The sequence below is a fragment of the Callithrix jacchus genome, chromosome 7 (genome assembly GCF_049354715.1).
Source record: "Callithrix jacchus isolate 240 chromosome 7, calJac240_pri, whole genome shotgun sequence".
Taxonomy (NCBI): domain Eukaryota; kingdom Metazoa; phylum Chordata; class Mammalia; order Primates; family Cebidae; genus Callithrix; species Callithrix jacchus.
In genome coordinates this window covers 41,628,317-41,650,527 of record NC_133508.1, presented here as the reverse complement: position 1 = coordinate 41,650,527, position 22,211 = coordinate 41,628,317, and the positions used below count along the sequence as shown (strand labels likewise).

Below are 22,211 nucleotides of genomic sequence, written 5' to 3'. Positions count from 1 at the left end.
GAGAAGAAAAAGGTGGGACAGTGCCAACACCAGGGTTTAATTCTGAGTCCGAGAACAGGACGCATGGTGGGGGCAGGTAGTTCTGGAGCTGGTCCCTGGCCTCTGCTGAGCTGACCGCATTTTGGACACCTGGCTGGGGCTACTTGGAGGGCCTCCTCTTGGATTTGCTGGTCAGGAAGGTCTCTGATTGTTGCAGGGGGAGCACTTTGACACCTTTCTGCTTCAGCTGATTATAGTAGTCGCTTCTCTCTGAGATAATTCTCTACACAAGAAACACAGCCATTGAGGTGGCCTTCCCAGTGCCTCACCTTGGCCTTGAGGCCGGTCTGCCCAGTCCATGCCAGCTGCCAGGGACGCCACCCTCTCTTCCTCCAGAGGGGCTCCCTGCAGCTGGGGTGTGCTGGTAAATACTTACAGCTGGCTCTCCCCAGGGGAGGAAAAAGCAAAAAACCCTCAGCTTTGTGGCATTGCTGATATCTGTGGTGTGAATACTCCCAATACTCCCACGGCGGCTGATTTTCAGCCACAGAAGTGAAGTCACAGAACGCAGAGCCGGGAGCAGGTGCACAGCACCCACTCGCAGGAGCCTGTGCTATGTCCCCTTCTTCAGCCCTCTTAGAACTGTGAGGAGCCCCAGACTCCTCGAGACCTTTGAGGTCATCACATCTGTCCCTCCAGTCCCTTCTTCCGTCCTGTGTAAAGGGAAGGTTGTCCCCACCCCTCTTCCAATTTCCTCATTTCTGGGCCATTGCTGTTTCATGTCAGGCTATAGCAAGCAAAGAAAGAAAGATGCTCTTCCTGGCTCCGGTGTGGCGGGAGTAATCCCCTCCATCCTCTGTCTTCCCTCTTCTCTTCCTCTTTCCCTCCCCGTTCTCTGCCCTCCCCCAGACAACAGTAACAAGGGCACAGAGACCTCCCGCCACATTACTGCTCCTCAGGGCCCACCCACACTGCAGAGGAAGGGAACCAAGCCCCAGGATCGTGAATGCTGGAAGGAAGGTCATGGGAATACACTGGGGTTTAAGGGCAGCCCCAGGAAGGAAAGGGTGGCTCTTGGGACTAGAAGCAGCACCTGGTGAGAGGTGACCCCTACATAGCACATGGCCCCACACAGAGCTACAGCCGGTGCCCAACTCCTGGAGCTCTGAGTCCCATGGCACCTCGCAGGTGGGCATGGACTCCTCGTCACAGAGGGAGGTGTCTGGCTCAGAGAAGTGAGTGTGTGGCCCACAGCTGGTGGCTGGTGACCCCCTCATGCCCAGTGACCCTAATGCCCAAGTTATTTCTCCTACACCCCTCTACTTCTCGGAGGCCCCTGCTTGGGGACCACTGGTCAGGAAGGACCCAGGAGGCTGTGGCCAGGGTGGGAGGATTCTGCACCAGGGTCCCAGCTCAGTGGGTGGTGATACCAGCAGAGGGGACTGAGTTGGACAAAGCTGGGGCTGGGCTCCTGCTGCAGAATTTCTGTGACCAGGTGGCTTGTCCCCTCTCCACAGCGTTCATGGGTTGTGGCAGTTACAGCTGGTCTCTGATGCCCCTCCTCCTTTTCTTTTTGCTGAGAGTGGCTAAGACGGCCATGCCATGCCCCCACCCACATTAGGAATGATCTGGCCCCCTCTGCCTGAGCAGAGAGAAAGGAGGGTCCAGGGGTCCAGGTAAATAGATGACACAGCTAGGATGAGAACAGAGTCCCCTGAATCTAACCCAGGCCCTCCCACCCCCAACCCCAGCTCGCCTGGGGGGACAGGGCCCAGATGGAGGCAGCTAAGCTCAGGGGTCACCTGGGGGGATGGGGCTGGGATGGAGGTGGCTGAGTTCAGGGGTTGCCTGGGGGGACAGGTCCCAGATGGAGGTGGCTGAGCTCAGGGGTATACCTGCAGGGCTTCTAGGATGTCATCGTCAGAGATCTCGTTGGCCAAGGACTTGGTCCCAGAGATGCTGAAGGTGGCCTGGATGATCTTATTCCGTAGCCTCTCAAGCTATGAGCAAAAGACAACACCGTCACTTGCCTTTGCCCAAGAAGGCGCCTGGCCAGTGGGCTGTACCCCTCCAACACCTTATTTATGGGCCAGGAAGGAACAGCTCACCCTCACTCTTCATGACTTTAGAAACTGGAAATGGGGGCCAGAGAAGTCCGTGTGGGCTGCCTGAGAGCTAGAGGCGCCGGGTCCTGCCCCCCACCCTGGTGGCCCAGCCCCAAAGCCCACACTCTTGTACACTAGGTGGGCTTTTCTCATTGGAAAGTAAAACCTGCACATAGTTTTGTTTTGTTTTTTTAAAGCAACCAACAAACCAAAACAGTACAAGAGTCGCAGGAAACCCCTGGGCCGCTGCAGTGAGTGGACTTCCTGGCCCTTGGGAACACTCTCACTCTAGGCATCTAACTGCACTGGTGGCCCTTCCTCCTTTCCATGCTAACGAGGAGGCGTCTGTGCTGTGGACGGCAGCAGTGAACCTGGCCCCTGCGCTCGGAGCTGGAGGGCCTGCTGGTCTTTTGATGCCGTGAAGACCGTGTCTGCCTGTACACCGCAGCTGCCTCCCCAGAGGTACTTCATCATGCCTCCCAGGAAGCTGCGGAGGACACTTCTCCAGTCTGTGTCCCAGGAGCCTCAGGCAGGAACCCCTCCAGTTACCCAGCAGCTCAGCCGGTTCCTCACCCAGAAACCCCGACGATGCAGAGGTGCCCAACGGGAGCTGGGTCCAAGAGGCTCAGCCTGGCCTCTGAGTGGCAAGCATGTCCACACTGCCAGTTGGACGGGTTTATGTGACAGCAGGAATGTCATGGGCCCCTGGCCTGTGTGGAGTGGAATCCTTTCCTTCTTTCCAATATTTACTGAGTGTCCCCTTTGTACAAACACTGTGCCAGGTGCTGAAGGTCCTGAGGTCACGAGAGGCTGGGCCTCTGTACAGGGGGTGCCTCCCCAGGGCAGAGGCTGGCAGCTACCTGGGGTGTCCAGCCTCACTTCCCCATACACGTGGGGCCTCACCGTCAGTCCTGGCGCTGGCTCCTGCTCATCCGGACTTAGCTTTGGAATATTTCTCAGCACAGCTTTCCAGTCTACCAGGTCAGTGCACGCTGGTGCACAAATGGATACATCTAGGCCACCTCTGGTCTAATGCTTTCACTACGACTACAGCTGGATTCAAAGCTGTTTTATCAAGGGATACCTGGGTGGGTGCCTCAGTCCGACCCAGCCAGAAGGAGGCTGGCTCAAGAAGGAAAGAGGACGCAGGTGAGTGGCAGTTGGCCTTCCTGGATTCTTAATCAAGGTCAGGGCCAGGCACGGTGGCTCTGTATTCCCAACACTTTGGGAGGCCGAGGCAGGCAGATCGCTGGAGCCCAGGAATTTGAGATCAGCCTGGACAACATAGTAAGACCATCTCTACAAAAAGTTTTTAAAATTTTAGCTGGGTAAGGTGGCCCCAGCTTCTCAGGAGGCTGAGGTGGAATGACAGCTTGAGCCTGGGAGGCCATGGCTGCAGTGAGCTGTTATTACCCCACTGCACTCCAGCCTGGGTGACAGAGCAAGACCCTGACTCAAAAAAAAAAAAGTCAGCTCTTTATTGATTTCCTTTTGGGCATGGGCCCTCACAAGCAGGGTGTGCCCTGGCCTCGCTCACATTTAATATGACTCCCCAGTGGGCCCTGCAGCTAAGACTGTCTGGTCCAAATCCCAGCACCACCGCAAAGCAGGCCTGGGGTACAGGGGGTCATTCATCCTCTCCTGCCTGTCTGTTAAGTGAGGATCATGGTGACTACTTTGTAGTTCGGTTAAAGGGGCTACATGAGTTTGATACCAAGAAGGCATTAGAACGGTGTCTGGCCTGGCAAACATGTGATGGCTCAGAGATGGGTGGGCAGCACTATTCCTCCCTAACCATGTGCCCTCCTTTCCAGCCAGTGACCCACACCCTTCACAATGCAACCCAAGACCCCCAGCCCTGCCCACGGAGCTCCGCCCACCACTACCATTGACGAGCGTTCCCGGGGAGCTCCATTGCACCCTCACGCCATCCTCTACCCACATTTCTTGAGCATCAACTCTGCAGGTGCTGGGGTACACAGAAGAACCGGCCTGAGCCCCAGTGTACTCAGAGCCTGGTCTACCTCAGTGGGCGGTGGGCAGGGGCCCAGGTGCTCAGCTGCCAGCTGCTGGGCCAGACCTTCAGGAGGAGGAGTGGGGCATACCCTGGACTGGGCGCTCTCCAGGGCCACGTGGGCCTGCTGCTCCGCCTGCTGAATCACCTCCTTCTTGCTCTGCAGATCCTCCTGCAACTGCTTCCACCTCTGTAGGTGGTTCTGGTCCAGTTCCACCTGCTCCTGCAGCTGGCTGACCTTGGAGTCCAACTCTGAGATGACGTGGTCCTGCTTGGTGAGCTTTCTCTCCAGTTTTGACACTTGCTAGGGGCAGCCAGGGAGGACAAAAAGGTGGGCCCATCTCTCCCAACCTGAGTACATGTGCTGGGCAAGATGAGGCCACTTTCTCCTAAAAGATGGCCAGCAACACTCGCTTGGTCCCTTCACTCCAGTCTGGACCCAGCAGTTGCAAGGAGCCTTCTGTGTGGACCTGGGGCCCAGAGATGTGTCAGGTGGCATGCTACCTAAGTTAAGCGGCCCTGGCTTTGCAGTGAAGATGCTCCAGCCCCTTCTTGCTCTTTGCTGTGTTGGGACTTACAGCAAGAACAGTGGCCTGGCTGACCATTTCACAACACCCAGGCCTGTCACCTGTCGGAGGAGCTGGTTGTCCTTCTCAATGAGCCCCATCACCTCTTGGTGTTTCTTATCTTCTCGGAGGTTGGAGAACTGGAAGGAGACAGGGGTTGGCTTGGTGGACTCCCAGACTGGCATCTAACTTTTTTCCTTCCCCAAAGCTCCCTAAAATAATAGCAGTGGGATTTCCATTGAAGGCAGGGAGAAGAGGAGAATAAAGAGAACTGCAAGTATTTCGGAGAGTTTGAAGATGGCGGAGTGGTATCTGATATCCCAGATCCAAGGAAGCCAAAGAGCTGGCAGCAGGGAAAGCAGAAAACAATCCCAGTTCACACTCCTTAAAAGTCTCAGAAATGGTTGGTGCAGGGTTCTTCTAAACATGGAGGTTAAAATGAGGATGATTGGTGGAATGTTATTTCAGAAATGAAGAGCCCCAGGCTGGTGCAGTGGCTCACACCTGTAAGTAATCCCAGCACTTTAGAAGGCTGAAGTGGGTGGATCACTTGAGGTCAGGAATTTGAAAGAAGCAAGGGCAATGTAGATCCTGTGTCTATAAAAAGTGAAAACATTAGTTGGGTGTGGTAGCTTGCACCTGTGGCCCCAGCTCAGGAGGCTGAGAGGATCACCTAAGCCTGGGGAGGTTGAGGCTGCAGTGAGCTGTGATCATACCACTGCACCCCAGCCTGGTGACAGAGTTAGAATCCATCTTGGAAAAAAAGAAAGAAACTCCCCATTAAAATGCTAAAGTAAGCACACTGCCCTGCCGGGGGCACGGCGTGGTCACCTGTGTGCTCAAAGTCCAGTCAGCGCAAACACTGGAGCAAAGCTGTCAAGTGAATGACAGAGACTAAAAGTAAACTTTAAAAGGAACTTGTAGGAAACAGAAGTGGTGCAAGAAGTTAGAAAACTCAAACTGAATTAACGCTGTCATCCCAGGAAGAGGAGATACTGCAGTTGTAAAACTGCACAAGAGTGCGCTTCAAAAAAAAGAAAAATAGAACATTCAGAGAACATTACAGTAAAATATTATAATGAAATGAAAACCCAAGAGACGAGCTGCTGATAAAGTTAAGGACATCTTCTAGAAAGTTGCTGATAAAGTTAAGGACATCTTCTAGAAAGTATCTGTAGGTCAGGCATGGTGGCTCACCCCTGTAATCCCAGCACTTTGGGAGGCTGAGGCAGTGAATCATGAGGTCAAGAGATCGAGACCATGCTGTTCAACATGGTGAAACCCCGTCTCTACAAATACAAAAGTTAGCTGGGTGTGGTGGTGCATGCCTGTAGTCCCAGCTACTCAGGAGGCTGAGGCAAGAGAATGCTTGAACCCAGGAGGCAGAGGTTGCAGTGAGTGGAGATCACACCTCTGCACTCCAGCTTGGCAACAGAGTGAGATTCTGTCCCAAAAAAAAAGGTATCTGTAAAAGGGTACGAAAAGGAAGAGATAACAGATAAAATAGAAGCAGGACAGGTGGTCCAATAGCCAGAAGAGAAGGATATAAAAAAACAGTAAAACCAAAGAAAATTCTAAACTGAAGGACATGTTCCAGATGGCCATTGAGTGCCCAGTACAACAGATGAAAATACACCCTTAGTAAGACACAACTCTGGGAGGTTCCAGAACACCTGGAATAAAGATAGGCTCACGAAGAACCATGAACGACTTTGGACTTCTCATCAGCAAAACTGGAGGCTGGAAGACAGCCCAGGAATGCCTCTGTGATGCTGGAGGAAAATGGTTTTCAAATGGGAATGTTATATCCCACCCAAATGTTATGAGGGTGTAGATTAAGGACATTTGCCAACACTTTACCCCCATTCATCCTTTCTGAAAAAAACTACTGGAGGATGTGCTCCATCAAAAATAAGTGGAAAGGGCAAGAAAGCAAAAGAGATGGGATGCAGCAGTTTCAAAGTTGTGGTTTATGAATCTTAGCACTGCTCTGTAAAATTTATTTATGTGTGCATGCGACAAATAACTGTCCTACTGATGTCAGTGCGACATGGATTGTAATAGAATGATATGGGAGGAGGGTGGGTGGAAAGAGTGCCCTTGTGGGTGTTGGGGGGGTGGCAGGGGAGGAAAAAATGAAGCATTAAATAATGTTAAGATGGAGAAAAATCTAGAATGGGCACATTATGAGCATGCTATTTAGAGATATGGAGATAGATTCCTAAAGAATGTACTAGAAGAGTTGAAAGTGATGCCTTAGGAGAGGGTGAATGAGAGGCAGAAGGTCAGAGGCTCCTGGTTTTCATGACAAGCCTCGTGGAACTATTTGATTCTTTAAGTGATGTGCATGAATAACTTGGATAACAATAGAAACGTAAAATGCTTAACAAAAACGACAATCGTGGGCTCAGTGGAGTAGCAGTCTCTCTAATCACCGAGAGGGTGTTCTCACCCCCAGGACTTAGGGGCGGGAGATGCTTGAGGAGTGGCCAAGAGCACAGCGTCTGAGGAGACAGGGACTCATGCTTCTAGCCCAGGGGCAGGGCAGAGCTGTGGCTGGTCATGTGGGCTCAGGCCTCCCACACACCTGGGGGAATCCCGGTGGGCCCCTATCAGTCACACAGCCCTGGGCCAGCTGCCTGGATGCCCCAGGCTGAGTCTCCATCAGTAGATGGGATGGCCGGCGCATGCCCCGAGCTGCTGGGGGTTAGTCAAGCCTGGCCCGTGCTCACTGAGCGAAGGCCGGTCCTAAGTGCACAGCCACCTTGTCGGTCATAGCTTGTAGCTGCTGCCTCCGCTCTCGAAGCTCCTTCTGCAGCGTCTCATTTTCCGAATTGACTTTTCGCAGTTGTGATTCTTGGAAATCCAATTGTTGTTGTAAAGATGCGATCACTCCTGGGCGCAGAGGCAGAGGCAGAGGCGGTGAGCAAGAGCAAGCAGGGCAATGAGGGACAGAAGGAGAGGGCTGGGCCACCGTGCCAGCTGGAAGCGCTCTGCAGGTCTGGGTGAGGCTGCTGACACCTGCACCTGCTCCAGCCCACTGACCAGAGCAGGCCGCCTCTGGGCCTCACAGCCCCTGGGCTGGGACTCATTGTGAAGCCAAAGCCCAAAGCCCCCAGGCCCACCTGTTGCAAGGCAATATCTGGTCCCGGTGGTTTCCAGCTTGAACTGGCAGTCCAGGATGATCTGCTCATACTCCTCCAGCTGGGCCAGTAGCTCCTCCTCAAACGACTTGGCCAGGGAGGAGGCCCTTCTCCTGGGGAACTCGTCGTCCTCCGGCAGCTCCCTTTCCTCTGAGTCCTCCTCCCCATCCCCTTCCTCCTTTTCCTCCTCTATTTCTTCCTCCTGCACAGTCCCCATCCGGCCCATACCTCCTCCGGCGCCCACATCCTCCGCCCCCTTGCGCTCCCCTTCCAGGCCCTCATCCTCGCTGCCTCCCAAGTCCGGCTCCTTGCCCCTCTCTGGCGGCACCGCAGACTCCTCCTGCATCTGTGAGATGGGTAAGGGTGGGGGCAGGGCAGGGCTGCAGGGCACCCCCAGGGCGGGGACATCTAATATTCACAGTGGGGCACCGGGGAGGGTGCCTCCTTCCAGGCTGCTACAGGGTCCAGGGAGTGGGGGAGCATCTGCCTGGCAAGGCCACCAGCATCGGCCCAGGCACTGTGGCCTCAGGCACAGGTCCTCCCTTGGTCAAGAGACTGTACCTGACCTGTGCCTTCAAGAGGGTTAACAGCCCACCCACCTCACCTGCTCCCCTGGAGGGGGCACCCCAGGTCAGGGCTGCAGGGGGACACCTGGGGCCTGGGCCTCTTAGCTGAGCCGTCCATGTGGCTCCTGGGCCGGGGCCCTCCCTGCATGCCTGCTCTCCGGGTGGGCCGCACCTGCCACCATCGCTGCAGCTCCTCCTCATCTCTGGAGAAGGCCTTCAGGAGGCTCAGCTTGCCCAGCTTCAGCGAAGCGTCTGAGGACCGCTCCTGCAAGATGCCCGTGGGACCCTCAGCTTTCCACCCCTCCTGCAGCACCCCAGGGACAGACCATCATGGCCTGTCCTTGATGGGACAGTGGCCTCTCATGTCTGGGGAGGGGACCTGCATCTTCCTGCCGAGGGGCTGGGGGATGTGGGTGCTGTGGCAGTGGAAGGCACAAGAACCTGTCGATGCATTTGGGGGCAGTGGGGCTCTAGGTACCCCCAGAGCAGCCCCCAGCAAGTGGCCTTGCAGTAAGGGACAAGGCCTTAGAAGTCAGGGAGCCAGCCTTAGACACGCCCACCGTGCATGTCTTGGCCTGGGTGCTCCCCCTCAGACGCCCACCCAGCAGGCTAGGGAGGACAGAAAGTGGAAGCCCCTGGATGCCCCTTCCCTGCCCCCGCCCTCTGTGTCTAGGCAGCCTTCCCTTGAGGCATTCAGGGCATTTGGAGGTCAGAGGCCCTCCCCTGGTCCCCACTTCATCTCTGGCCCCCAGCAAAAACTCAGGCTGTGTCCTCAGGTATGAAAGAAATGGGGTCTTAGGAAGATCAGGTGACCGCCCCTGCGCACAACATGAACCCGCCTCACCCAGTCCTCTGCGCAGACCCAGAGGTGGGGTAGCATCCCCCCCCACCCACCTACCCCAGCCTCACAGGGGGCCTCACAACCAGAGACAGAGTGGGCGAAGGGGTTCCTGGCCAGGGCAGGGTAGTCTAAGCTACCACTGCCCACAACGTGCATGGCAAGGCCTGGGGAATCCACCTGTGGGTGGTCTCCATGCCCCAGGACTTCAGAGGTGAGCTCAGCCCCCATTTTATAGATGAAGACCCTGAGCCCTGAAAGTGCCGTGACTTGGCCCAGGTAGAATGCAAGTCAGAGGCCAAGTGCAGGTGTCTAGATGTCGGCTCACGGCTCTCGTTCCCATTTCGTGCTTCCTTTTGCCTCTCCCCGGCCTGTCGAGCAGAACCCGGAGGCCCCGCCCCAGTTCCAGCCAGGACCTGGGAGCATCCAGCGGCCTGCATGTCACCAGCAGCTTTGGCTGCTGGGTCTGGCTCACCTTCTGGCCTGAGGACATGGATGTCTCTTGGCCTTTGCCTTTGAGGGGGCATTTCAGCTGCTTTCTCAGGGCCTCCAGCTCCTCCTGGAGCACCAGGATCTCCTCATCTTTCTTCTGAACTTGTATCTCCAGCTTGGACAGGCAGTGATCCTGGGGAGAAAACCAGGGGCAACCCCATGGGCCATGCAGCCACACACTGTCCCCCCACCTGTCCCCAGCCCACTCAGGAGGAGCAGATCTGCTGTCCTGGGACTCCCAAATCCCAGGGTCTCAGGGATTTCAAGATATGTACTGTGGTAAAGAGCTAGTGGAAATCATGATGTGCCAGCTCTTTAGTGCAACCATGTCTGGCACCTCCAGTGCCTCTGCCCCTGTCCTAAGAGCGGATCCTAAATCCTCATCCGAGGAGATTCGAGGCAGCTTCCCTTTTGGACCTAGTCCATGGGCTGTCCTCACCATGGCACTACAACACAGGATGCCGGTCTTCTTCCTTCTTCTTTCTTCTTCCTTCTTCCTTCTTCTTTCTGCTTTCTTCTTCCTTCTTCCTTCTTCTTTCTTCTTTCTTCTTTCTTTTCTTTTTTTTTTTTTTTTGAGACGGAGTTTTAGCTCTTGTTACCCAGGCTGGAGTGCAATGGCGCGATCTCGGCTCACCACAACCTCTGCCTCCCGGGTTCAGGCAATTCTCCTGCCTCAGCCTCCCAAGTAGCTGGGACTACAGGCACGCGCCACCATGCCCAGCTAATTTTTTTTTTTTTTTTGTATTTTTAGTAGAGACGGGGTTTCACCATATTGACCAGGATGGTCTCGATCTCTTGACCTTGTGATCCACGCGCCTCGACCTCCCAAAGTGCTGGGATTACAGGCTCTGCTTTCTTCTTTCTTCTTTCTTCTTCTTCCAGATGAAGTCTCACTTCTTCTTCCAGATGGAGTCTCACTCTGTCACCAGGCTGGAGTGCAGTGGTGCAATCTCAGCTCACTGCAACCTTTGCCTGCCAGGTTCAAGCGATTCTCCCATCTTAGCCTCCCAAGTAGCTGGGATTACAGGCATGTGCCATCACGCCTGGCTAATTTTTGTGTTTTTTGTAGAGACGGGTTTCACTATGTTGGCCAGGCTGGTCTCAAACACCCAACCTCAGGTATCTGCTCGCCTTAAGCCTCTCAAAGTGCTGGGATTATAGGCGTGGGCCACCGCGCCTGGCCAGGATGCCAGTCTTCTTTGTGGCCTCCACACTTAACAGGCAACACCCGCCAAGCTTTTCTAAGGGCTTGTCAGGGAGCTCCTCAAACTTTTGTTCTTAAAATCTCAACTCCCTCAATTCTTCAAAATTAAAGACAAAAATGAAGATGTTTTCAGGCAAACAGAAATTGAATGTCACCAGCAGATCTGAGCTTAGAGAAATACTAAAGGGAATTCTTCAGGAGGAAGGAAAATGATCCCAACAGAATATTCTGGAAGGAAAAATAACTGGAAAGTCCACTAAATGTTGGCCGAGCAGTGGCTCATGCCTGTAATTCCAGCACTGTGGGGGGATTACCTGGGGTCAGGAGTTTGAGACCAGCCTGGCCAACATGGTGAAACCCTGTCTCCGGCAAGACCAATGGGGAAAAAAGAGAGAGGAGACACAGGCAGCCAGGTTGGGAATGAGAAAGAGGCTGTTACCCGTCCACATTGTGTAAAGGGAGTAATTATCCTTGTACCATGTATAACCATAGGCTGAGAAATAAGAAAATTTATATGAAATAGCTGCATTCCTAGAAAAACACAGAACACCAAAACTGAAACAAGAAGAAAAAGAAAATCTAGATATCTTTTAAAGAAGTTGAATTTGTGATTTTTTTTTTTTTTTTTTGAGATGGCGTCTCATTCTGTAGCCCAGGCCGGACTGCAGTGGTGCAATCTCGGCTCACTGCAACCTCCACCTTCCGGGTCATGGTTAAATGATTCTCCTGCCTCAGCCCCCCCCCCAGCCCCCCGAGTAGCTGGATTACAGGCACCTGCCACCATGCCCAGCTAATTCTTGTATTTTTAGTAGAGATGGGCTTTCACCATGTTGGCCAGGCTGGTCTTGAACTCCTGACCTCGTGATCCACCTGCCTCCACCTCCCCAAGTGCTGGGCTTACAGTCCTGAGCTACTGCGCCTGGCCTAATTTGTGATTTTTTTTATTTTTATTTTTGAGACAGAGTCTTGCTCTGTTGTCCAGGCTGGAGTCCAGTGCACAATCTTGGCTCACTGCAACCTCTGCCTCCTGGGTTCAAGCAATTCCCCTGCCTCAGCCTCTTGAGTAGCTGGGACTATAGGCACCCACCACCATGCCTGGCTAATTTTTGTATTTTAGTAGAGATGGGGTTTACCATGACTGGGATGGTCTTGATCTCCTGACCTCGTGATTCGCCCCCCTCAGCCTCCTGAAGTGCTGGGATTACAGGTGTGAGCCATCGCACCTGGCCCTAATTTGTGATTTTTAAAAGTACTCCTGTAGGGGGCTGGTGTGGTGGCTCATACCGCTTAGCAATTTGGGAGGCTGAGGCAAGAGGATCACTTGAGCCCAGGAGTTCAGGGGAAACATGAACAACATGAAGAGACCTTGTCTCTACAAAAGAAAGAAAGAAAAAATTAACAGCACGGTGGAATGAGCCTGCAGTCCCAGCTACTCAAGAAGCTGAGGTGGGAAGATCACTTGAACCCTGGGAAGAGTGAGCTGGGATCACTCCACTGCACTCCAACCTGGGTGACAAAGTGAGACATTATCTCAAAATAAATAAATTAAATAAATTAATTAATAAATAAAGGCCAGGTGTGGTGGCTCACACCTATAATCCTAGCACTTTTGGAGGCCGAGGCAGGCGGATCCCAAGGTCAGGAGTTCAAGACCAGCCTGATCAACATGATGAAACCCTGTCTCTACTAAAAATACAAAAATTAGCCGGATGTGGTGGTGTGTGCCTGTAATCCTAGTTACTCGGGAGGCTGAGGCAGGAGAATCCCTTGAACCTGGGAGGCAGAGGTCACAGTGGACTGGGATTGCACCACTTAACTCCAGCCTGGGCGACAGAGTGAGATTCCTTCTCTAAATAAATAAATAAAATAAAATAAAATAAAATAAAAGCGGTCCTGAGAAGTCTCCAGACACAGACGCTTTCAATAGTGACATCTTCAGAATTTAAGGAAGACATGACATCAATCTTATGCAAACTCTTTGCCAGGCAGTGGCACATACCCCTAATCCCAACACTTTGGGAGGCCAAAGTGGGTGGATTACTTGAGCCCAGGAGTTTGAGACCTGCTTGGGCAACATGGGGAAACCCTGTCTCTACAGAAATTAGCCGGGTGTGGTGGTGCACACCTGTAGTCCCAGCCACTTGGGAGGCTGAGGTAGGAGGATTGCTTGAGCTCAGGGAGGTCAAGGCTGCAGTGAGCCGTGATCAGGCCACCACACTTCAGCCTGGGTGACAGACTGAGACCCTGTCTCAAAAAAAAAAAAAAAAGAAAGAAAGAAAGAAAAAAGGGAATGGTTTTCCAGCCTTGTCTTTTTTTTTTTTTTTAATGAGGCCAGAATAACTTTGATACTTAAATTTGATGAGGGAATTACCAGATAGTGAAATTATAGGTCAGACTTTCTTATTAACGTAGGTTTAAAAAAAGAATAACACTGCGGTGAATCACTCCTACATAAATCAAGCTGGCATTCCTATTCTTATTATTTAGAATACATTCTCCCAAGCGGAGTCTGTGGGCGCAAAGCTGTGTGGCTGGTCGGAGGTCATATGTGCCAGCGAGCCCCTAGTGTAACTGCCACCGCTGGGATGAGGATGGACAGGGGTGAGGAAGTTTGTCAAAGCAGGGGGTCTGGAGGTCACTTTAGGCCATATCTGGGGACCAGCTGGATGCTGCTAACCAGATACTAGAACAAGAGCCCTCATGGGGCAGGGCTGCCCTGCCAGCCGGATGCAGAGCGAGGGAGTGCAGGGCCGGGATTTGCACTTCCTCTGCCAGTACCTTCTCGTGGATGGCTAAGAGGTACCAGGGCGTCCTCTTTCTCAGGCAGCTCTGGGATGCGACTGAGCTGCTGGTGACCGGACTCAGAGTCTGGGATTCGCTCCTTTTCCGAAAGTAGTTGAGCTCACAGGCACTCTTACTGTGTGGGAGGAGGCGCCCTGCGGTGACCGCAGAGGCCGAGTGAGAAACAGGTGAGAAATAGACCCTTCCCTGCGCGTGTGCTGAGGGAGTGAGGAAAGGCATGGAAGCTCCAGCCAGGATGCCAGGACAAAGGGGCCAGAGCTGGGAGTCAGGATGAGGGGTCATCCTGATGCTGTCCCTGCACAGCCGGTTGCTTGTCCCCTCCTGGGGCCTCAGTTTCCCCATGTTTAAACTGAGGGAAGGAAGGGGATTCTCCACTTTCACCGAGCCCAAGGGGAGCTGGTCACTACTGACTCTAGGTTTCCTCCAATTAAGGCAAAAAAGGCGACACGTTGCAATTTGACTAAAGACAAGGAGCCAGGGCCCCACGGGGCTGCAGCCTCAGCTGTCAGGGAAGGCAGGCTAGTTCTGTAGAAGGACACACAGGACCCTGCTGTGTGAGCCCTCAGGAGGTGGGCAGTCCTGGGAGGGAATTCCACGGGGAATGGGCAGCGGCCCTGAGAAGCAGGCCTCGAGCTCAGGGGCCCAGCAGCTGCAGGCAGAGGCCCTGGGGACTCCCTCACCGTCCACGTTCGTGTCTGAGCTCCGCCTGGCCAAGAGCAGGTCCTGGGCACCCCTCCAGGTCTCCGAGCTGCGGTATAGCTCCCCGGACAAACCAGCCTCGGTGGGTGAACCTTGCGGTGTTGAAGATGCCATCTGGTGACTACTGTGGTCTCATCTCCCCAGATCTCCCAGGCAGAGACTCTTATTTATACATAAGCAGCAGGTGCGGGCACAGGTGGCTTTTTTCGTGGATGCGTGGGACTGAGCAATGGGGCTGAACCGAAGGGTGGGTTCATCCTCCTGCCTCCCTGGTGTCTCCACCTCAACAGACCCGAGTGTGGCCGAATTTCTGCAGCTGAGGCCTCCTTTCCCCTGGAGGGGCAGACCCCATTTTCCTTGGGTAAAAACCTACCTCCTGAAAGTCTCACAGAGGCTCTCCTGCCTCCAGACCAGCCCATCCAAGGCAGACCCTGTTTCACCTAAATGTCAGCAATCGGCCCAGTGGCAGATGCCTATGAGCAGTATGTAGATGCAGACCCCATGCCCAGGACACCGTGTGGCCCTCAGCCCTCCCCAGAGACCCGCCCATAACCACCCCGGTCCTGGAGCACTGACCGCCCACAGAGACCCTCTAGCTGAAGCCTAGAAAGGTGGGAGCCCTCCTTCTGCCTTCTGCCAGCTGACCACCCCCCACCCCGCCCTGCTTACTGGTCGCAGGAACTAGGCTCCAGCTTGCCATCCCTAAAAACAGCATCTTGTGTGGGGATGTGGGACAAGCCCAGGTCCAGGAGCAGATGCTGGGATGAGCCTTAGCTCGGGCAGGGTCCCCAGGGGACCACAGAGCTCAGCAGCTGCCGCTCCCAGCCTCCTGCTCCCATCAGTGAGGGGTTGGACAGGATGGCTGCTGGGGCTCCCTGGGGGCACTGTTCTTAATGAGCTATCTGGCTTTATGGGTTCTTTCCTGAAGCTTCCACAACATTCAACCATCTCCACTCCCCTAGCCCCTGGCCCTAATGAATTTTAGGTGCATAAAAAGCAAAATGGCTGGGGACACAAATCATCAGCACAGTGGCCAGAAGAGGCCTTCCTCCACCCCAACCCTGCCTCCCTCCATCCCCCAACCCCCTTCACCCCAACCCCGCCTCACTCCATCCCCCACCACCCCCCTCCCTCCACCCCCCACCACACCCCCGCCTCCCTCCACCCCAAACCCGCCTCCCTCCACCCCCCCGCCACCCCGGCCTCCCTCCACCACAACCCCACCTCCCTCCACCCCCAACCCCACCTCCCTCCACCCCCCCCCGCCACCCCTGGCTTCCCTCCACCCCCACCCCCGGCCTCCCTCCGCCCCCAGCCTCCCTCCACCCCCACCCCTGGCCTCCCTCCACCCCCAGCCTCCCTCCACCCCCACCCCCAGCCTCCCTCCACCTCCAGCCTCCCTCCACCCCCACCCCCGGCCTCCCTCCGCCCCCAGCCTCCCTCCACCCCCACCCCTGGCCTCCCTCCACCCCCAGCCTCCCTCCACCCCCACCCCCAGCCTCCCTCCACCTCCAGCCTCCCTCCACCCCCACCCCTGGCCTCCCTCCACCCCCACCCCCGGCCTCCCTTCACACCCACCCCTAGCCTCCCTCCACCCCCGGCCTCCCTCCACCCCAGGCTTCACTCCACCCCTGGCCTCCCTCCACCTCCAGCCTCCCTCCACCCCTTGCCACCCCTGGCCTCCCTCCACCCCCTGGCCTCCCTCCACCCTCTGGCCTCCCTCCACCCCCAGCCTCCCTCCATCCCCTAGCTTCACTGCTGCCCTAGCTCCCTGTGCACTGGGTAGATTTCAAAAGCAGCAGCTGGGGCCACCATACAGGCCAACTCTGGTGGCTGCTCACAGGCTGAAAGGGGGCAGGAAAGCCTCCCTGGTTCCCCTGACTCTGACAGGAAGGCAGGCAGCTTCACAGGTGGCCCTGGTGGGGAATCTTACCACAATGGGAAATGGACGTGGCCCTGGTGCTGAACTGGGGGCAGTCAGGGCGCTTGAGGAACAGCCTTCGCAGTTCCTCCATTTCGGACATGAAGCCTGTGAGGCTGGCGGCGTCATTGGGCTCACTCTGGCAGAGAGGGGAAATAAAGGCAGGTGCTAGAGGCCCCCGACTCTAGGCCAGTGCATCCAAGTGTGGGTAACCCCCCATATGGGCACCGAGGAAGGAGAGCTAAGCAGAACCCTGGCACAATTAGTGTCTGGAGAATATCTCAGTTTATAGTGTTACTATGCAGTTATTTCCTTTTATATAATCCTTTATATAATCATATATTAGTTCATAGAGTGAGTGCCTGAAGAATATCTTACCACTCAGTTATTTCCCTGTGTGTGTGTGTGTGTGTGTGTGTGTGTGTGTGTGTGTGTATAATTATATCTTAGTCGGAGGAATGCCTAGAGCAGACATGGTACAGAGCATGAATTAAGGAATAAGCAGCTTATAGGTCAGAGGAATGTCTGGAGCAGACACAGTGCAGAGCATGATTTAAGGGAAAACAGTTATACCAGGACAAGAACCCATGGCCCAGGTGGCAGCGTTCAGTGTGGTAAAGATATCCACTGTATGGCAGGCTTGGGGCAAGAGCCACTCCTCCTGATAAAGAAGTTGTAGGACCTTGCTCCAGTTCTTGTGGAAGGCTGCCCTCAGACAGGCAATCCCTGGAGCATCCAAGGGCTCAAAACCCCTCTGGATAATCGCACCTTGGTGACTGTGAACCGTATCAGCTCTTGTCACTGTGCTGCTGGAAAAGTATCTTCCCATAGAACTCACTGGAAGCTGCCAGGAAGTGGAGGTAGACCCTGACAGCTCTGTCAGCGTTGTGTGACTTAAGCATCCTCCTATAAATCTTAGTAGCTTGTCCATAGATAGAGGTATTGTGCACTGCACCCTCTTCACTACACATGGCCCACCTCCATGCCTCGGTGACCTAACGGGGGTAGACCCTTTACTGCACACAGCCCTTGCCTCGATGACCTAATGGGAATGGACCCCTTGCTGCCCGCCGTCCACCTCCTGGCCTAGGTGACCTAATGGGGGTGGACCCCTTGTTTTATTGCTCACGACCCTATCACTATCCTTAAAGATGACTTCACTCATTGCCCTGCCCCCTAACCTATACACAATAAATACTCATGCTTCTGGACATTCTGGGCCTCCCCTGTCTCCACTTATAGGTGATATGGCCCCCTGAGCCCAGCTGCGCTTTCTTTGTGCTTCTGTGTCCTGTCTCTGTTTCTTGGATCCTGTGCCTCAGCACAGCATAAGGGACACCCCACGACCCTGTGGGGCCCTTAGCCCTACACCAAGGGCAGACACTGTGTCCCCTAAACCATCACAAATCACCCTGATGGCAGGAGCCTATGAGCTGCATGTAGACACAAATCCCACATTCAGGACACCATGTGGCCCCTCAGACCTCCTCGGAGACCTGCCCATAACCGCTGCTGGTCCTGGAGCACCGGCTGCTCTACCTAGAGCCTCTTGGGGAGCCTGAAGCCCAGACACTTGGGGGACCTGCTTCTGCCTGACTGCTGGCTGAGATTCACCAACCACACCGACCAGGCGCTGCTGCTCACAGGCACTAAGCCACACTCCCATTGGGTTTGAAAGGGCCTGGGTGTGTGTGGGCGGCAGCGGTGTGTCCCCTCTGTTCCTCTCCCGCATACTGGATGCTCAGCAAGAGCCACCCAGACCCACTTTAAAAACTGTAGTCCACTGGGTCCAGGCAATTCATGCACCTGGAAGCTGCCAGGAGCTGGGGTGACCATCTCGGGCTCCCCCGGCACATGGTGGCACAGTTAACCTGTCTGTTGAGGTCACCTTCCCCATTTTCCCCCATTCAGTCTCCTTTTCAAGATGTGCCCAGGGAGTCTGGGCCAAACTGTGCATCTTCTCCCTTGGCCAACCAGAGACCGGGAGCCAAGGTCTGCAGAGGGGAGGACCGACCCAAAGTAGCTAACCCAGAAGCTGGTGGCATGTGGGGACTAGGGCACCAGGCCCTGCAGAAAGGGAGAGAACCGCAGGGCTCTTTCTACCACTAGCGCTCAGTTCGTTGCCTGCCTGGAACCCCCCTGGATAACCCATCAGCAGAGAGCCTGTGGAATGCTTTGTGGGCTGACAGCTCTATGGGGCCTTGGGGAGCAGGAGAAGCAGGTCATCTCAAGCCCATGGTAGCCCTCCTCCCTGGAGTCCATACCATCTTCCCGTAGTAGTGGTTGATGGTCTGGGCCGACTTGCTGAGCACGGGTGGCTCTTGGTGCGGTTTCCATTCTGGGCACTGGGCATCCTGGCTGGCCACCACACTCTGGAGGAGTGCCAGGCCCCTGGCTATCGAGCTGGACATTGAACTGTGCCTCTCAGACACGCTGGCATCCCTAGGTAACATGAGGTGTGGGACACACAGACGGAGTGAGCTTTGCTGCCTGAATGAGGACCTAAATGAGGGCAGCCCTGGTTGTTCCCGTGGACCTCTCTTCAGCCTGGCTGGAGTGTCGAGGGAAAGACAGCCTTGAGCATAGACCTGCTGGTTGGTCAGTGGGAGGATCAGCTTCCAGAGCTCCAGGTCCTGTGGGCCCCTGGGAGCAGTGGTGGCATCACAGACGTCTCCATAGAAACCGTTATCAAGCAAAAGGGGCCTGTAGCCATGTGCTGGAAGCTGATGCTATGACGCTGGGTTTTTAAGAAAAGAAAAGCTTGTCATGGAAAGTCAACTTCCAGGCTGGGCGCGGTGGCTCACATCTGTAATCCCAGCACTTTGGGAGGCCCAGTTGGGAGGATTGCTTGAGCCCAGGAGATCGAGACCAGCCTGGGCACTGCAGCGAGATCCTACCTCTACAAAAAAAATTTCAATAGCCAGGTATTAACCTCCTGAGGAGCGTGCACCTGTAGTCCGAGCTCCTCAGGAGGTTGAGGTGAGAAGATCACCTGAGCCTGGGGAGGTTGAGGCTGCAGTGAGCTGTGTTTGTGCCACTACACTCCAGCTTGGGCTACAGAGTGAGATACTATCTCAGCTCCCTAGGACACAGGAGTCCAGTTCAAATCTGTCTCTCTCCCTGTGCTGGACTGAAGGCAGGAATCGCATTGGAAAAGGTTTAGGGATGGGTTCTGGGATTAGCAGGTGATTGGTGGAAGGAAAGGAGAGGTCTAGACAGTCCTCTGACCTGGCTGGTTCTGCCTTCTCGCCTCCTTATGGGAACCACATGCAAATCTGGGGGTGCCTGACCTCAGCAAGCTTGTTCTGCACAAATCCATGTGGCCATAGCAGTTCCCAGTGATTTCATCCAGTTCTTTGTCTTGTAAGCAGAGGGGCTTTCAGCATCTCAGCAAGTCATTTCTCATCTGCCAATTCTGCAAACTCAAGAATTTCTGTTAGTTACTGATTTCTTTAACTCTTTGGAGCACGGTTTCAACAGGGCATGTCATATTCATCTCAACTTTCTGCAATCAGGAAAAGGGGCTGGAGAGGGTCCACCAAATCTCAGGATGCTGAAGTGTACAAGTGCCCTGGGGCATCAACAGTCTGTGCCCTTTTTTCCCATCTTCATAATCAAGATTTCCCTTCACTGTATCAGAGGCTCTGAAAGGAACATTTTAATATCCTTGGTTAGAATCCTCAATTTAGAAACATTTTTTAATACCTGAAAATGTAATTAAAATAAAAGAATTGGGGGTACAGGGAGAGGCCTCTTCCAGATAAATATTTATTTATTTTTTGAGACAGAGTCTCTCTGTCTCCCAGGCTGGAGTGCAGTGGTGAGATCTCAGCTCACTGAAATCTCCGCCTCCTGGGTTCAATGGATGCTCCTGCCTCAGCCTCCTGAGTACTTGGGATTACAGGCTCCCACCACCATGCCCAGCTAACTTTTGTATTTTTAGTAGAGACCGAGTTTCACCATGTGTGCCAGATGGTCTTCAACTCCTGATCTCAAGCGATCAGCCTGCCTCTGCCTCCCAAAGTGCTGAGATTACAGGTGTGAGCCACTGCGCCAGCCTTATTGCTTTTTTTTTTTTTTTTTGAGATGGAGTCTCACTCTGTCGCCAGGCTAGAGTGCAGTGGTGGGATCTCAGCTCACTGCAACCTCCGCCTCCCAGGTTCAAGCAATTCTTTTGCCTCAGCCTCTTGAGTAGCTGGGACTATAGGCGCGCATCCTCCACACCCAGCTAATTTTTGTATTTTTAGTTGAGATGGGGTTTCACCATGTTGACCAGGATGGTCTCGATCTCTTGACCTTGTGATTGGCCTGCCTTGGCCTCCAAAAGTGCTGGGATTACAGGTGTGAGCCGCCGCACCTCGCCTATTGTTATTTTTTGATCGTGGTAAACTACACATAACATACAATTTACTGTCTTAGCCATTTTTGAGTGTAGGGTTCAGTGGCATTAAGCATTCTGCTTTCTGACTGTACAGGTGTGACTACTCTATGGACCCCATAGAAGAATAATCACTTGATCGTGGTCCTTCTGTGACTGGCTTATTTCCCCAGGAGCAGAGCCCTCAGGGCTGATCTGTGTAGTAGTGTGTGTTGGCACATCCTACCTCTTGAAGGCCGAAGAGTCTTGTGCTGTGCACATTATGCACTTTGTCCCTCTGCTTGTCTGTAGGTGGACACTGGGGTTCTTTCCATGGTCTGGCTCGTGTGAATAGTGCTGTGGACATAGGTGTGCAGCTCTGTTTCTTGGAGACTCCCCATGCTCTTTGACCTTTGTGTCAGTTGCAGGGGGAGCAGTGTGGGAAGTGGAAGCCACTCAGGTGAGACCCATTGCAGAGAGGGTCATTGGAAGGACCCAGAATGGGGCTGTAGGGGAGTGGCCTCAGAACATGCCTCTGCTTGTCCAGGAAGGCAGGGCGCAGGAAGCTGCTGCCAGGACTGTTGGGTTTGAGAGCTGTAGCCTGGGGCCAGGACAGCATAGCTGCCCTGATGGCAGCTGGTGACGGACACTAGGGTGCTGTGGAGGTGACTCTGTCCCCTGCCCCCCCCCCCACCAAGCTGCCTTGCTTCTTTCGTCCAGTGTCCGTCTCTTCTGTTCCTCTGCACGGCCCTCTGCCCTCACCAGTTCCTCCTTGGCTTGATTGCCATTGCTCTCTTCTGGGTCTGGAGTGAGGTTGGGGCGCCCTCCAGCTTGTTCAAAATTGTGCTGGCTGCTCTAGGACTTCTGCCTTTCCATATGCATTGTTGAGTCACCTCGTTGGTTTCTACAACTATATCCTGCTAGGATCTCGTTGGAGTTGCGCTAATCTGTAGAACTGCCTGGGAAGAACAGACACCTTCACAGTAGAGAGTCGCCACATCTCTGCATGTGTTGAGGTCATCTTTGATTCCCGTCATCAGTGTTTTGTACTTTTCAGTGTCCAGATCTTTTTTTTTTTTTTTTGAGACGGAGTTTCGCTCTTGTTGCCCAGGCTGGAGTGCAATGGCGCGATCTCGGCTCACCGCAACCTCCGCCTCCTGGGTTCAGGCAATTCTCCTGCCTCAGCCTCCTGAGTAGCTGGGATTACAGGCGTGCGCCACCATGCCCAGCTAATTTTTTGTATTTTTAGTAGAGACGGGGTTTCACCATGTTGACCTAGGATGGTCTCCATCTCTTGACCTTGTGATCCACCCGCCTTGGCCTCCCAAAGTGCTGGGATTACAGGCGTGAGCCACCACGCCCGGCCAGTGTCCAGATCTTATATGTTCATCATTTTGGTGGTTTTTTTTTTTTTTCTGAGACAAGAGTTTTGTTTTGCTTTTGTTGACTAGGCTAGAGTACACTGGCGTGATCTGGGCTCACTGCAACCTTCACCTCCTGCATTCAAGTAATTCTGCCTCAGCCT

The 22,211-nt window shown here is 54.2% G+C and overlaps 1 protein-coding gene across 1 annotated transcript; it reads right to left on the bottom strand.

Moving 5' to 3' along the window:
- Positions 1-11: 11 nt before the first annotated feature.
- Positions 12-18,942, bottom strand: CCDC27 (coiled-coil domain containing 27). The gene is given in 13 exon segments (XM_003733332.7): positions 12-262; positions 1,875-1,979; positions 4,190-4,402; positions 4,727-4,804; positions 7,429-7,559; positions 7,790-8,153; positions 8,546-8,638; positions 9,687-9,836; positions 13,686-13,843; positions 14,390-14,500; positions 16,342-16,468; positions 18,594-18,886; positions 18,889-18,942. Coding segments are annotated over 13 exon segments (1,971 nt in total). The 5' UTR covers positions 18,914-18,942; the 3' UTR covers positions 12-139.
- Between the last annotated feature and the right edge of the window lie 3,269 nt (positions 18,943-22,211).